The sequence below is a fragment of the Tenrec ecaudatus genome, chromosome 2, assembly GCF_050624435.1.
Source record: "Tenrec ecaudatus isolate mTenEca1 chromosome 2, mTenEca1.hap1, whole genome shotgun sequence".
NCBI lineage: Eukaryota > Metazoa > Chordata > Mammalia > Afrosoricida > Tenrecidae > Tenrec > Tenrec ecaudatus.
In genome coordinates, this window is record NC_134531.1 from 155523638 (window position 1) to 155540906 (window position 17269).

The 17269-nt window shown below is 48.2% G+C and overlaps 1 protein-coding gene across 2 annotated transcripts in view; it reads right to left on the reverse strand.

The window, feature by feature from the left end:
* Positions 1–17269, reverse strand: part of DPYSL3 (dihydropyrimidinase like 3) — a 158340-nt gene that overhangs the window by 9154 nt on the left and 131917 nt on the right. For both annotated transcript variants that reach the window (XM_075541781.1, XM_075541782.1), the window contains exons 7-11: positions 13094–13162; positions 9631–9751; positions 4232–4388; positions 2662–2803; positions 852–1022 (exon numbers count right to left, since the gene is read on the reverse strand). In XM_075541781.1, the coding sequence (XP_075397896.1) occupies positions 852–1022; positions 2662–2803; positions 4232–4388; positions 9631–9751; positions 13094–13162 (660 nt within the window). The remainder of the gene's footprint in view (positions 1–851; positions 1023–2661; positions 2804–4231; positions 4389–9630; positions 9752–13093; positions 13163–17269) is intronic.

Here is a 17269-nt window from a genome sequence, read left to right on the forward strand (position 1 = left end):
TGATGTGACAAGCAGGCCGTGGGTGGGCAGGTAAGTCAGGTGAGTTGGAGTCCCCTACCAGCTAGGTGTCAGTGAAAAAATGTGATATGACGTAGACGTAAGCAAAGACAGTAATCTCGGAAAATGGTGCTTTCCCCCCTCCCTCTCCCTGCTTCATTAATCAATAATGCATTATTACAAAATGGGGAGCCATGTCTGTTTGGGTTCGAATCCCCCAACCTTTACTCACTGCACAACTCTGTGCAAGTGATTTAAAGGAGAAGAATGAGCACGTTCTCTTATGGAAGCGCTTTAGTCAGTGCGGTGAAATTCAGCACAGTGAATTTATAATAGCACATAAGCCCTTGAAAATGGTAGCTACTTTCACTAACAAGTATTAAACCCCTCTCTGTCAGGCACCAGGCTGACATGGTGTGGCCATCTTTCCTAGGAAACTCCTCATGAGGAAATTGTAGGTGTCCTTCCTCCTTCCAGCCACAAAGCATCGTGGCAATCCCTGCCGTCCGGAACTCCGGCATCACCACTGACAGGGTTTGGTCCATCAAATGGAAGAGAAAGTGGTGCACCAGTTACCACGCCCTGTTTCCCTGTCTGCGATGATGGTAGCACTTGTAGCAAAGGAGCCTGTCTCCACCAGCCTCTGTCCCTGAGGGCCGGTGATGAGGGGAGACCTTTTGCTGACCCACTTTGGAAGGTCCGAGTTGATGCATCAACGTTGGGGGTGTTAAACCACTGAGACGAGGACCACCTCGCCTGTCTCAACTGCTATGGTGCATGCACCACACAGGCGGTCGGTCTCCTTCGGACTAAGTACTCTGCTCCCTTCCCACCCGACGGAGCTCCGGCCTCACCGACTGGTGGCTCTTGGCAGAGACGATCTTCACAGCATCTGGGTCCCAGATGACCAGGTCGCTGTCGGAACCCACAGATATCCTTCCCTTGCGAGGATACAGGTTGAAGATCTTCGCCGCGTTTGTGCTTGTCACCGCCACAAACTGGTTTTCATCCATCTTCCCGGTGGCCTAGTATGTTAGTAAGAAAGAGTAAAGAAGATTTGCCAATGCACGGCCCTGGAGCGCAAAGCAGGGTGACTACAAAGGCCCTAAGATAGAGGGGGTTCTGCGGTGGTGAGCACAGGACCTCTAGGAGGTGAGGCGCTCTCATGGGTGACGCAGCTAAACTGTGATTCATGGTGGGCATTAAGCCCAGTCAAACCCATTTCCATGAAGCTGCTTTCCAATCACAGTGGCTCTACAGGTCAGGATAGAACTGCCTTGAAGAGCCTCCTAGCCCGTAACCTTTACAGGGATGGACTGCTACCTCTCTCTCCCTTGAAGTGGCTGGTGGGTTAGAACTGCTAAACTTTTGGGTTAGTAGCTTTGTGCTTAGCCCATTGTGCCATCCGGGCTCTGCTGGGCGTTGTCACTACTGAGATGTTCACTGTCTGGATACGTGCATGTGTTTCCTGCTTTCTGAGCCCTCTCATACGAAAAGGTCATGTTGCGAAGTCACATGAAACACAAGCATGTATATGATTCCATTCTACTTATAAGTGTCTGTATTTGAATGTACATGGGATAAATATGGAAGACCAATATCCAACGGACAGTTAGGGTTTGTCTTTCATTAGGGACATAAGAATGGTTTTTGTCTTCTTTACTGTGTTAGTTTCCTCTGGTTGCCCAGTGTTCTTTCTCGAGCATCCTGGAAATGAAATTATGTGTAAATCATATAAATCTTCAATAGGATTAAAAAAACAGACAAAGTTAAGTAAGTACAAGGAGATGAGACAAACACACTAGTAAGCTCCCTCTCCTTTGGAAAACAAAAGGGCTAGAGCATGGTAAAGACTTGCGCTTCAAACCTAGCTTTGCGGATTCTTGGAAACCACAAGGGGAGGAGGCTGAGCGGTCTACACTGTGCAGATGTCTGAGGCATTGGTTCCTTCCTATCCATTCCATCTGTCACTAGAAGGAATCTGTCTTCTGGGTTTTTAAAAAGAAAACGAAGGGACATGATCAAGTTAATAACGGGTGAAGTATTAGGTCTATGGGGATCTTTACAAATGTCTGGATTCCTGGGGCTCTTTCCTTTCAGGCCTTGTGGAGTTACCCAGGGAATTACCACCGGGCCACACAGACAGAAGACGCTGAAAGGATACCCACACCCTTTCCGCCTGGGAGGAGCATCCGACTCTTGAGTAAGGTGACTGCAGCCTATGCAGAAGCCCATTTCTTCATATACTTAAGAGTGACTGACATCCAGCCCTTCCCAAAGAAACCATGAGATTCTCGACACAAAATACTTGACTGCACTACTTTTGCTTCAAGTATAGACCGTTCATGCTTCTAGAATCTAGAGTCTAAATGAAGGATCTTCGTATGGGTTTTCTAGACTTTAAGAGTCCAGATGAGGAGGGCCCTTTGAATCCAAGACCTCAGGATCCAATCATCTAGATCTAGAAGGTCAATTCTGAAGCATCTGAACTATCTGGTCCCAGACACACCTGAGCAAGTGTGAGAGCATCATCTCCATACCTGTCCCATCTGAGAGACAGGGAGGAGGATACTGCATGAACACTGTCATCCGGCTCCTGCATGGGAGGCTCGGATTTACCCTTTCTCTTTCTGGCCATCTTCCCATAACCTCCGTCCCCCTTACCACAGCCTTGTCCCAGATAACTGACATCCGCTCCTCCACACCATTGGTGCCTTCCGGAATGGCTGTGAAGTTGTCCTTCCCAATGGCTTTCTGGGCAGTGCTGAAGGTGCAGTGGGCACTCCCAGAGAGTTGCAGGTCGCCACTGGCAAAGAGAGAAACTCCACATGAGTGGGAGATGTGGTTAGAGACCCCCTGTAGGACCGGAAGCGGGTGTGGTCTAGTGTAAGGATTTGGAGTCTGCAGAATTGAGCTTGGCATCCTGCTTTACTTCTTTACTAGCTTTCTGAGCTTAGGCAACTCTCTTTCTCTCCCGGGATAGGGAGTGAGATTAGAGCATCTCTTTCATCACGAAATAATCGGGATCCAAATGCATGCTATGACTGATGTGTCAGCAGAGGTCAGCTGGAAGTAAGCCTCCTTGTAAATGTGGGTATGTGGTCATCACGACCAGCTAGGCAAACTCAGGCCAGCGATTGAGCCTCGCTGACCCGCAGTCATGGAGTCTGTCCAATGGTGGCAGCAGTACCTCACCACAAAGTTGCCAGTAGGCATGAGTAAGGTGAAGTGTGTACGCTTACCACAGTACTTGGCATACAAACGTTATCAACTGACCATGATTGACACTGCTGTTACTGCCAGCTGCTAATTGTTGGCCCCATCCCACGGAGTGCCTGGACTCCATGTGAGGGGACCATTGTGACCCATAAGGTTTTCACTGGCTGACTTTTATATTTAGATCACCAGGCCTTTCTTCCTACTCTGTCTTGCTCTGAAGCAGCTCGGCCTAGATCTACTGAGCAGCAGAGCCGCACACCACCCTCCACGGACGGAAGCGCCTGGCTAGGAAGTGCACCAGCTGAGAATGAACCCAGGTCTCCTGCGTGGGCTTTACTACTACATTATTTCTAAGTCATGAAAGGGGATAATTTATTTTCTCTTCTCTAGATTGCGGGAGAGAGAATTCTTTCACTTCATTTTATTGTGTTGCTGTGGCTCTCCCTTTGGAGAACTGACCACGAGGGGCATCCCTAATTCAACAGTTTGTACATACATTTAGGGGCACTGATGGCTCCAAGTTCAATAGCTGTTCTCACCCTTCCTGTCCAGTCACTCACGGTCCGTTCTATTCATGTATTTTGGGTTACTGCTGGCAATTCGATCCCACAGAGTTCTTTAAAGAGCACCAATACTAAGATGTTGTTTGGTTTAAAGATCTCAGAGGATATTTGGGGGTTATGGCTTAAAGATTATCTCAGGAAATAGTTTGGGGGAGGGGGTTCATGAAGCATCAAGAAAGTCTGGAGTCCAAGAGATTTGAAATCCTGCTCTGTACTCCCCTCTCCCCACTGTAGAGCAGGGTTCCTGTTGGGAATCTCGGACCAAAGTGTTCAGTAACGTAATAGGCAGTTCTTTTGGTCTCATGGCAAAGAAGGCGACTGTTCATGCATCAGGGAAATGGGCTACAGGAGTGGAAATGTTCACTCGAGACGCTCATCTAGCTAAGGGATGCGGCTGCTTCGAACTCCACCCCGGCAGTCCCGCGGTGCTCCCACACAACGCTGGAACCCACCTGGCCAGCAAGGAGTTGATGTAGTCGGGAGTGGTTGGGTCAGGACTCAGAGGGGGCGATGTCACAAACGCAGCTGCCTTGGCCCAGTTCTTGCTCCAGTAATGGGTTCCATCTGTCCCGAGGCTGGCAGTGATCGGCTCGCCGAAGACCACGTTTCCTGCAAAGGGCAGAGAACAGGTTTGCGTAAAGCATGTTCTGCAGCGGCTCAGCTGAGATGAGCATCCCTCCGAAGCCCAATCAGGGCTGCGGCTCTAAGTCAGGCTGGCCTGGGTGCGCATCCAGGCTCCCACCGTTTCTCAGACCCTGCTTTTCTTTCCGCCAAGTGGAGACAAATTTGTATTTCCCAGATTAGATGGTGCCATTGATTAGAAGATACAGCCCGAGTTCCCACATTTGGTGCAAATTAGAATTTGAGACGCAAGAGAGCTGGTTTTGTTACAGGATTCACACTCATTTCAGAAATGTGGAAAATGTAGGACAGACCTGACTTGGGCGCTGGCATCAGGAGAGACCGGTGTCTGGACAAGGCCATCCTGCTCAGTAAAGGGGAGGGGCACTGGGAAGGAGGAAGGCCCTTGGCGAGATGGCGTGACGCCATGGCTGCAACAGGGGCTCAAGCATAACGAGAACTGTGCGGTGTCCTCTGCCAGCCACACACACATCTCTGCTGTGCACAGAGTCCACGTAATGAGTCAGCAGCAACTCTCAGCCCCTGACAACGCAGCCACAGCAAACACAGAATCGGGAGAATAAGATGTGCGCTTCTCGGGCTTATGGGGAAGATGAAAGGATTCGGCAGGTGTGCCGTGTCTGGCACACAGTAAGTGCTCAGTTAACATGGATTTCCTTTCTTCTTACTCTTTCCCCATCTGCCCACATCACTATGGCTAGAAGCTGTGGCTACAAGAACACATTTTGGTTCACAGAGTGAAGTCCATCTCTATGGTCAAGAGGCTCCCAGTTTTGTCCCCATCATGCACCTCCTTGACCTAAGGCAAGGAGTGATTGCCTCCAGGACTCAGGGTGATATGGAACACGGCAAAGGCTAACTTCTTGGAGCCTATGTCTGCCTTAGGGGCTTCCCTGCTCAGACCAAGGCAAGAAGAAAAGATACACTGATCTAAACCTCTGTTAGATTTTTAAAAATCATTTTATTGAGGGCTCTTACAATTCTTTTTGCAATCCATACATAAATTGTATCAGTCATATTTGTACATATGTTCTAATCATTATTTTCTAAATTACTTTCTATTGAGCCCTCGGTATCAGCTCCTCTCCACCCCCATCCCTTGATAGATTATATATTATTATTATTTTCTTAGCTCACATCGACCACTGTCTCCCTTCCCCCATGGTTTCTGTTGTTCTACCCCCTGGAGCGGTGTGTGGGGTTGTCTGTTAAGTTTTTAAAAAGTGATATATTAATGCAATAGGCAATTCGGTCTCATAGAAGCTGGTTGGTGTCAAGCTTCTCTGAACCAGAATCTTGGGCCCAAGAGGCCCCACCTAGCCCAGGGCTTATTTAGCTTCACTCTTCACGTACTATATTCCAACTCTCCTCTCAAGCCTAGGAGGCTCTGGGGCCAGAATTACAAGCAGCTTATGTCTTGCTTTAACCCTAATCCATTGGTAACTGGTTGCCTGGGATTCTGTGGAGAGGAAATTTCTAATGATGCTCTGGTGTCATTTGAGTAGACGTCAGATTTATTAGTGATGCCTGCCACAGACACAAGGAGAAGCGAGTAAAAGCAATTCATATATGGCAGCCCTGCTTGCCAGATGGAAACCAAAAGCATCCACACGTGAGGGCTGTGTTTCTGTTTCTCCAAAAATATTCTCCTAATTCAAGGTCACAAAAGGAGGTAGCAATGAGGTCAGGAACTCATTACAACAACTGCTATCTTAGGAGTGAATGACACCCCCCTCCCACCCCAGGACCAGCTTGCGTAGAGTAGACCCAGCAACTATAATTATATCTGGGTTTCAATATTAGCTCTCCCAGCTAGGGCATCCTGGACAAGTTACACTTCAGCTTTCTTATCTAAAAAATGAGCATGATAATGCCAGCCTCCCAGAGATCTCTGAGAATCCTGCACAGTGATGCATTTAACGCATCTAACTCAGGCTGGGCACAGTCAGTGCTTGTTCCGTTGTTGCGTCCTAACTGATCCGAGTGGAGCTCTGGTGCTGTCGTGCTTATACAGTGGGCTGCTGACCGTAACTTCCCTAGTTTGAAACCACCAACTACTACTCAGGAAAAGAGGAGGTTTTCTACTCCCATAATGGGTTACCATCTCCAAAGCTCGCAGGGACAGCTCTTCCCTGTCCCACAGGGTTGCAAAGAGTGGGAATTGACCTAATGGCAGTGAGCTTGAGTTTTGAACATTAATCCTGAGGCACCACGCAGAGTAACGAATCAGTGCTTGGAGAGTAAACGCATTAGGAGTGAAGCTGCTCCGCTCTGCCTCCCTCAGCTGATTGCTCGGTCGCTTTCCCTAAAAACATGGCAACTCGTGACCTGTTTCCTGGCCTCAGTCTCAGCAGGGAGTTTTTCATCACCGAAACAATGCCTCCCTTCCACCCTGGAGACACAGCGGACTCACTTCTAGCCAGAGACATGCGCGCCAGAAAGCTGAGGGTAAGGAATTTTTCTCCAGAAAGCATGAAATATAACCCAGCATTTAATGGAGACACCCTGTCTGAGAGGCCTCCCGCCCATCCAGAGAATGGGACCCAGCAGGATGTAGGCATGCGAGGGCAAGTGGTTATGGTGAGACCTGGGGCAACGATGCCATCAGTACTCTTCCCCCACCCCCCAACCCCCTAGATAGATGGCATTTTTCCAGGAAGGGGAAGGCACCTTGGGCTGTTTTCCTGATTCTCACCAGTTGACTCATACCCAGGGGAACAACCTCACCTCGCCCATTGAGACATTTAAAACTGAGGGCAAACACCCACCATACTGTGAGCAGGGCACTGCAGGAGGGGCCTCGGGGTCTGCCACCAAGGAAGTCTGTCTAGACAGTGAGGAGGTCTCCCCTTTTGCAGGAAGAAGACCCCTTTTGCCAGGAGGCCAGGCAGCTAACCCTTAGCCATCAGTTAGCTGGGACTATTTTTAGCTTCCCTCGTCACTCCCACTCAGCTTGACAGATGGGCTCTGAGTCGGACAGATGTGTCACTCATCATGTATGACTCTACCGCCACAATGCTACTGGGCCACGGCAGTAGCTCTCACCCAAGGAGCCTGGTGAAGCCCCTCTTGCAACAAAAACAGCCCCTGTTGCTTCCCGTTTCTCCACCAGATTCTTCATTGACCCAACTTCCCAAGTGGCCAGTCCTTCAGGACAAGAACCAAAAGCAGAAAGAAGACTTTTGAAGCGAGAGTAAAGTTTAGCAAGGCACAAAGCAAACCAGGGAAGGCCAAGTTCACAGCCACGGCTTTAAGAAGTAGAAGTGAAGAACAACGGAGAAAGACGTCCACATGCATGAAGATGGGGTGTGTGGATGGTGCAACTGGTGGCTGCCAAGCAAGGGGTTAGAGATTTAAGCCCACTCAGCCACGGGGAAAGTAGTTCAGATCTGCATTGATCTACCCAAGGCCCTCTTGGGTCAGAATACACTCCACAGCAATGGGGAACCAGTCATGAAGGCTTGCACTGTAGATGCATTTTGGAAATCAATTCAACCCTTTTCCAAAAAGAGCTGGTGTGGCTCGGTATGACAGACAAGAGGACTTCAAAAAGTTCATGGAGGAAATGGAATCGAAAGTCTAGATATGCTAACTATAGAGCTAGTATTGGTTCTGGGATGAACACACGGTCCATGCCAAGACAATCACAGTCCTCCTGGGACTTCGGCTTGAGAAGCTAGAGAAAGTACACTCTGTTAATAACCCCGCCAAGCGCTAGGGACAGCAAGGGTCTCCTGGCATCTATATATGCCACCGTTCAGTCTGTATCTCCCTGAAAATGAAGTCAATGGAAGAAAGCAGAACTGAAAAATGAAGGAAACAGGGTCCAAAATTAGCATCATTTCAACCCCTCAATGCAGCCGTACCTGAAATACCTATATGCAACAATTTACTTTTGTTTAAGCCTGTTGTAGCTGGAGATTTTATTTTCACATCCAAAATACTCTTGACTAATATATCCATTCTGAAGCCCCAGTGACTGGTGACCTATGCGCCGAGCTGCCCTCACCACATGATCAGCAGTTTGAACCTACCAGCCGTTCTGCGGGAGAAAGATGAGGTTATCTGCTTCCTTTAAGACTGAAAGGCTCAGAAACCCAAAGGGGGAAGTTCTACTCTGTTGATAAGTTGGAATGGACTCTATGACAGTAAGTCCTTTTTTTTTCATGGCTTAAAATACCTATTCATAAAGCGCATAATGTGACCCAACAGTGAAAACTGAAAAAAATAACTGTATCGACAACATTTTGGACAAACCTTCCCAAGCTTCAGTTTCCCCATCAGCTCAGTCAGAAAAATCCTAAGATTCTACCACTCACACAGGATGTGAGAGGGTCAAAGAGCTAAGATGGCTGAGGAGTTGCCTAGTGTGGTAGTTACATAATTTATGTCAACTTGAAGATGTACAAAAGTGTAGGGGTAGAGTCTAGCCTGTCAATCAGGCCACAGCCTGATGGTGACTCCCTGGGGGAATGGCTTTCTCATAAAGAGGGTCCTGGGACCCTCCTCCTCTCTCTCGGCCTTCACCTTCCTGCTGGCAGATCCTGGTTGCTGCCAGGGCCCTTCCACTGTCATTGGATCCACATTAGGTATTTCTGTACCTGCCAACCTGTGATCTTCCTGAATCCTACATCATTGCATGTTGATGAGTGATTCTGAAGAGTAGGATCCGACTTATAGACTTGATCTTGTCGGGCTGGGTTTTTTGCTTGATAGATAATAATTTCTTGGTATAAAACCCTTCCTTACATATATATGTCTGTCACTGGTTTGGTTTCTCTAGTCAACCTGGCCTAACACACCCAGTGAGCAAAGCCAGAGCAAAATCATAAAAATAAATAACACTGATATCGAGTTGATTCCAACTCACAGAAACCCATTCACACGATGGCTCACAGTGACCCCACAATCCCACGTGTGGGTTTGGGGACTGTAACTCTTTCTCCCCAGCAGCCTGACATAACAGAGTAAAGCTACCCTGTGGGGTTTCCCAGACCATAGCTCTTTACGGAAGCAGACTGTCACCTCTCTCTGCCCGGGGCTCATAGGTTCAAAAGGCTGTGTTGAGGTGAGCTGTCCCACAGTTAGCTCACTGCTCTGCCAGTGAGCCTTTGACAAGCACAGCAGGAGGCAGCTCTACATGGCAAACGGGGATGCAAGAAGCCGCCTGGCCTGCCTGACACACGGAGATGCGCGCAGCACAAATCACCTTTCTTCCTGGCTTGGGAGATGAGATCAGCTGCGCTCTTGCTCATGACCTTGGTGATGTAGAGCGGGCAGTTGGTTTGGCTGGCGATGGTGATGGCACGAAACACAGCCTCTGCTTCCAGCTGCAAAATAAAAGTCCCCACGAGTCAATAGGAACATGAGCCTCTTAAACCCGTTGCTTCCCTGCCAACACAAATAGAGGGAGCAGTGCGGTGCAGAGGTTCAGAGCCTGGGGTCCAAACTCCAGGTCTACCGCTTCCTAGCTCTACCACTGACGACCTTGCTGTGTAATGAAGGTAGGGAGAGGGTAGATAAAGCCCTGTGGGAGCATAAAGCCCTGTGGGAGCAACGCCTAGCCCAGAAGAATCTAGTGGACATGAAGAGCTATTCTTTAGTCTACTGTCCCCAAGGCTACATACAAACAGAAGCCTTTTGTCCCCAAACACCCCAGGACAGATGTTCTGAGACAACACAGTCACGGCAGTGGGCCTAGTGTAAACAGCAAAGCTGGTAGGCATCCCTTTGGCCCAACCCCTGACTGAGCAGCAAAGGGTTAACTCCAGGAAGCATTTCTTATACCAACAATTCTCAGGCGGCTCGCACAAAGCCCTCTTTTGTTACCCAGCTCCTCCACGCCACCATCATGCGGAATTCCTGCTTCCCAGTCTGCTCATTGGCACAGTTGCCTGCTTTAAGTAACAAATAAGGAGCTGCTCCTAATGTTATGACCAAAATGGCTGTAGCCTCTGAGATGGCCTGGCTGCGACTCCAGGCTCTGCCACTCACTGGCCGGGGGAATTCTCAGACACCTCTTCAACCTCCGGAAGCTTCACTATCCCTCTCTGTAAAGCAGGGGAACTAACGTAACCTGATTCTTGGGGCTGCTGTGCAGATTAAACAAGATACTCCCTGTAAGGCAAAGGGGCTCTCTCTCTGCCGGAACAAGGTGAGTGTGTGCAGGTGTACTTCAAGGGCAAGGAGCTCCGGAATGATGATAACAACGGAAAGAATAGCCACGGGTACTATTGCTGGTCCCAGTTTCTCCCCAAAGGGCTGAGAATCGGTACTACCCATAATTCCGACGAGCCCTAGAGCTGAGGCATTTGACCTTTCTCCTTTCAATCAGCAGCAGTTAGTGTTTGCATGGTGGAAAGCGTGCAGAGTCCAGCATTTTATCAAAGGCCCCAAATAGGTTGTGCAGACGCCAGCTAGTACAGAACACAAGCAGTTCCTGAGCCTGGTCCTTAGGATGCAGTGCAGGCTCTGAGCAATTGGGGCGTGGTAGGGGTTGGGGGGGCCGCACCCCTGGGCTGCACTTTGTTCCAGGTGGACGAGGCCCTGAGGCCTGTGAGCACAGGTGAGTGCAGTGAACCCCTTAGGCACCTGGGCCTCTGTACCCTGGTCTGCTTATGACAGGGCCTTGGGTCCCAACTCCCCAGTGGCATCCCTGGTGTCACTCACTGGAGCTGGGAGCTGGGCGTGCTGGGGACTGAAAGGGCAGGCTCCTCCTGTGCTCGTTCTCCTCACACCTCTGCTGACCATGTCAGCTCCCCGTGACCTCCGGCAGGCCCCTTTGATCTCCGGCTACTGACAACATGGCTATCTTTGGAAAGTTACATCACCCTCCAACTTCACCCACAAGGCTTTCGCGGTTGTAGGGATCTGCAGTGGGGAGGCTTTCTACTAAAAAGGAGACGGAACTGGGAAAGGGTGGAGATGGGGCAGGGGGGTGGGGGTGGGGCCTGAAAAAACAAACCAGGGAACAAAAATAGCCTTTGCTCTGAAATCTCCTGGCTGCTGCTGGAAAAATCCATCTTGCCAACACATCTATCTCTACAGTGACCAGCGACTATGACAAGTTTCACAGGTAATGCTGCCCACACGGCCCGCTCGTGTTGTGCCCAGTGCCCCAGTCCTTCCAGCATCCCAACCCAATGGGTTGACCTCTCTGGGCTTCCACTTCTTCAGCTGCTCAACTGGCACGGTAATGCCAACCACTCGGAGCCCTGGCAAGGACAGTCAAGACAGTGCATGCAATGATAGCACAATACTGGGTACAAGAACGCACTCATTGAAAGCCCTACCCAAACCCATTGCTCTTGACTGAATTAAAACTCTATAGGACCAAGTGGAACTACCCCATAGGGTTTCTAAGGCTGAAGACCCTGATGATGGAAGTGTGCCCCGTCTTTCTTCAGTAGAGTGACTGGTGAGCCTGAACTACCCACCTTTCATTGAGGCCAAGCACTTAACTGCTGTGTCCCTGGGGCTCCAAACTCGTCCCAAACCAAGCTCATTGCCACTGAGTCATTCTGACTCATGGTGAGCCCTTGTTAAGTCACCAGGGCTATCAAAGCGATAGAGAAGCTTCTTGGAAATGCTGTGTGAATCACATCTGGATCACAGAATTATAAAATCTTTTAATGGTTGGAAACACATGATTGGGCCCAAAGATGTTTCTAGGGTGCTGAGAATGCCGCTCACACTGGGTGCTGGCGGTGCAGCTATATCGAGGTTGTGAAAACCTTTGCACCTCAGTGCTATTCCGCACTCCTTCCTGTGTTACATTGAATGTTTCAAAGACTGTTGAAAACACCATTTCAGATGTGTATGGTCATTTCTGATTCTGGCTTCTTCTACCTCCTGTGGAGTTTAAAACTTGGAATGACAGGGCAGGGGCAGGACAGACAGGGTCTTAAATTGGGGCTAGGTCCAGACCCTGGCTAATTTCCCAAAGCCAATTTGCTATCTGCCATATGGTCCCTCAATTTCCAGTTCTAGGCCCTGCGTCAGCAGCTAAAGTTCCCACCACTCCAGAGATGTGGAATCAGCTACTCGGTTAGCTTTCCTTGTCTCTATAGCTGCTGAGCAGAGACTCAGACCATCATCCAAACATGGGACACACTCGGACCTGGACATCATCACCTTACACCGAAGGATAGGTAGGGCACCTAGGAAAAATCCTTTCCACCTCCTCCCTGTGGTCAACACTCTGTGGGAAGACCATGGAATGTCGTAGAAGGGAAGACAGACGTGAAAGTGTCACCGTGGCCACTGACTAGCAAAGGGATTAGCAATGCCTCCCTCCCACTGCATGGCTGTGTGGCACATTCTCCCTTCCGTTATCTTTGGAAGGAAGCACTTCTCTGTATTGCTCTCTAGTTCCCGCAGGGCCTCTGAACTAGGGGCCACCTGAAGTGGTTTCTGAAACATATGCTGCATTATTGCTATGGGGGATTCATACACCCTCATCTTTCAGAGATGCTCACATGTACATTTTGGGGGGAGGTTGTGCTCAGGGAACGTGGCCTCGAACCCAGTCCTACCAGTATAAAGCGAGCTGTAGAACCTGCTAGAAGGTGATGGCAGGATCTCTTGGAAGCTGTTGGTGAAGAAAAGTACTCCCACTGCTGCTACTGCTCTCTCTCCCCCCCGCCACCTCCCCTGACGCCTCTGCCACTTACCTCCTCTGGTCTGCTCAGAACATGGCCTTCGGGGCCAGTTATCCCCATTTCCAGCATCCGAGTTTGTTCCTAGAATGGGAATAGACACTTCTGAAATGAGTTCAAGGGAGTCTTGGAGGAGTTCGGCAGTGTGCCCTGCTCTAAAGAGACCCTCAGTGGAAAGAGAGCAAAATGGACATGTGTATGTTGAGAAAATGGATGTGCCTGGAATTGCAAAAGAGACTAGAGATGTTAGTAAAAGAAGAAAACACTGTCTAGGGATAGCATGCTATTTACACAAGGACTCAGTCTGTTCGTGTCAGTGTTTCCTCTCCACTGTCCGTCAACTGTCCCACCAGCTCATGTACTCACCATCTTTTTCAGGCCTACTGCTGTGAAAGAGTCTTTGGTTAATGTGCTTGTTTATGAATGCCTGCATTTCAAGATCCATGCATTCAACAAATTGCATAACATATCTGCTTGTGCTCCATTCTGGGTTAAGCCCCTGACTACACAGAGCAGGGGCCTAGCAACTTTCCTAGTGCCGTGACCCTTTCATACAGTTCCTCATGTTGTGGTGAACCCCCAACTATAAAATTATTTTCGTTGCTACTTCATAACTATCATTTTGCTACTGTTATGAATCGGGCGACCCCTGTGAAAAAGGGTGGTTCGACCCTCAAAGAATTGGGAACCGCTGGCATAGAGCTTACAGTGAGTGCTCTGTTTCCCACAGTATAGTCCATCGACCCCCTGCCTCAAAAACACCTGTGTTTCTATTAAAGACAGGCATTTTTCCTGCCCCATCCAGGATCTCTCGAACATGTGCAGGCAACCCTGAGGAGTACGAGTTTTAATATCCCCCATAACCCTTTAACTCTGTCTAGAAAACAATGGGTCCAGAATTTAATGAGACAAAAGAATGTCTCTAAACAACATCATCTGTGTTATGCCGGTCACTCAGTCAAATTCTATTGAACCATATTTAAACAGGGCAGGACACGTGACTGAGCCTCTGGCAGGTGGCTAAATTCCTAAGGCTTTCGGTGGGCTTGCAGGAAGAAGTAGATGGCTAGGCACTACACAAATACATGAGCTAATTGGAATTGGCAGAAAGCCTAGCTCATCATATCTGTGGCTTTGCTGGCATTCACTCTCAAGGGAGGACGGCCAATGCCAACACACCTGTGCCCCAGCAAGCCAGCAGGGTGGCCAGAGGAGTGTCGGAGATGTGCAAGAAGGCGTGGGGAGGGTGAACTCAATGACGCTTTGTCTCACTGTAACTATGAGTTATTTTAAAAAGAAATTATTCCTCCCACTAGAAACTGAACTCTTATTTGTTGTTGTTGTTGGCTTGTTTACAAAGCTAGAAGTAAAAAATATTAAAAGCTAACAGGGAAAAGGAAGAAAACACATAGTAAAAGCAAGCGACACAGTCAAACGTACATGAGAAGTAAAATAGTTAGACTCCCACCTCCCAGCCCCCTTTTATCCTTGCTGTCCTGGAGTAGGGGCAAAGAGTTTGTGCTTGACTACTACCCTAAAGACTGGTGATCCAAACCACCAAGCTGCATCATGGAACCAAGGCCCGGAGGTTTGTGTGCATAAAGATTACAGCCAAGCGAAGTAAGCCAAGCACAAAAGGACAAGTACAACATGAGTCCACTCAGGTAAGTTAAAAAAAAATACAAAAGGGGCATAAGGAAAAAATACTGTATACAAACATTCCTGGGGTGAGGTCCAGGTAGTATGGCAGGGGCCAGACCAAATCAAGGGGTACATATGGTCGCCAACTAAAAAGGAGGGGTGGGGTTAAGAAATGGGTAGTGGGGAACAGGGCACTAACCTACCTATGGGGAGGGTATTGTTTATATCTCTACAGGGAAAGAGGAACCAGACTTCAACCCGGTGCGCCAAGATGTCAATGAAGCAGGGAACCAGTACAGAGGTCTGAGGAGCCGGCCCCAATCCCAACTACGTGGACAGCCACCCCTTCCCCAGAAGAATTTACTTCAGAGGACAGCACTGAGGCTACAGCTCAGGGAAAGGGACAGACATGTCTGATCAGAGCACACGGAAGCAAATGAAGAGGGAGAAAGAGAGTGGAGCACATCCTGGCCCACCAAGCCTTGAGGACAATATCCCTGCTCAGAGCAGCTGATGCACAGGGAGGACCATAGGGCTGCCCCACTACAAGACACAATGTCCCTCACTGACCCATAAGCCTATGGAGGACAACGCTAGAGACACAGTGTGGGAATTGCACCGGATCTGACCCCACCACACAGAGAGAAAATACTAAGGGCGTGCAACAGAACAGCAAAGGGAGCAGAGCAAGGAAGTCCCAAGGGAATATCAAAAATAGACTTCAGGATCAGGGCGTGGCACCTCATTAGACTGGACCAAAAAACACTCCTAAAGGTCAACAAACAGACCTTGAATTATTTACAGGCTTTTTCTGGTCATTGTTTTTTTGTCTTTGTTGTTTTGTTTGCATTTGTTGCTTTGTTTTGTTGTCTTCTTTTGGTGTATATTACTATCTCTGCAAGTCTACCTAGATAATATAGGCGAGATAAACAATCTGGAGGAGAAAACAACAGGACTGATGGCTCCAGAGGGACATGGGAAAGAGGGAGGTGGGGGGAAGGTAGTGGTGTTAACAAACCCAGGGACAAGAGAACAACAAGTGATCCAAAATTGGTGGTGAGGAGGGTATAAGAGGCCTGGTAGGGATTGATCAAAAGCAGTGTAACCAAGAGGAATTTCTGAAACCCAAATGAAGGCTGAGCATGATAGTGGGACAAGAGGAAATTAAAAGGAAATAGATGAAAGAACTAGGAGGAAAAGGACATTTATAGAAGCCTAAATACAGGCATGTACATATGTAAATATATTTATGTATGACGATGGGGAAATAGATTTATGTGCATATATTTATAGATTTAGTGTTAAGGTAGCAGATGGACATTGGGCCTCCACTCAAGTACTCTCTCAATACAAGAACATTTTGTTCTATTAAACTGGCATTCCAGGTTGCTCACCTTCCAGACACGATCGCTGAAGACAAAGCAGGTGCATAAGCAAATGTGGAAGAAAGCTGATGGTGCCCGGCTATCAAAAGATCCAGCATCTGGGGTTTTAAAGGCTTGAAGATAAACAAGCGGCCATCTATCTGGGAAGCAACAAAGCCCACATGGAAGAAGCACACCAGCCTGTGTGATCATGAGGGGTTGATGGGTTCGGATATCAGGTATCAAAGACCCAGAACAAAAAAATCATAGCAATGTGAATGAGGGGGAGTGCAGAGTAGAGACCCAAAGCCCATCTGTAGACAATTGGACATACCTTTACAGAAGAGTCACACGAAAGAGATGAGCCAGTCAGAGTTCAGTGTAGCAATGATGAAACATACAACTTTCCTCTAGTTCTTCAATGCTTCCTCCACCCATTACCATGATCCCATTTCTACCTTATAAATCCAGCTACACCAGAGGATGTACACTGGTACAGATAGGAACTGGAAACACAGAGAATCCAGGACAAATAAACCCTTCAGGACCAATGGTGAGAGTGGCAATATCAGGAGGGTAAGGGGAAGGTGAGGGAGAAAGGGGGAACTGATTACAAGAATCTACATATAACAACCTCCCTAGGGGATGACAACAGAAAAGTGGGTGGAGGGAGATGTCAAACAGTGTAAGTTATAAAATAATAATAATTTATAAATTATTAAGGGCTCATGAGGGAGGGAGTACAGAGAGGGGGTGGGGAAATGAGCTGATACCAAGGGCTCAAGTAGAAAGAAATTGTTTTGAGAATGACGATGGGAATGTATGTACAAATGTTTGACACAATGGATGTATGGATGGATTGTGGTAACAGTTGTATGAGCCCCCAGTAAAACGATTTTTTAAAAAAAAGAATAAAATAGGTTCAACTCAAAGCTAAAAAACAAAAATTAAAACCAAAAAAGAGAAAATATTTTGAGGATGATGGGAATGTATGTACAAATGTTTGACACAATGGATGTACGTAAGGATTGTGATAGCAGTTGTATGAGCCCCCAATAAAATAATTTTTAAAAAAAGATTACAGCCAAGAAAAACCAATGAAGCGGGTCACCCTGAGTCAACAATGGTTTTGGTTAGTTTTTGTGCTCATCATTCAAAACTTGGACTGGACAATATTTCTCCCCAA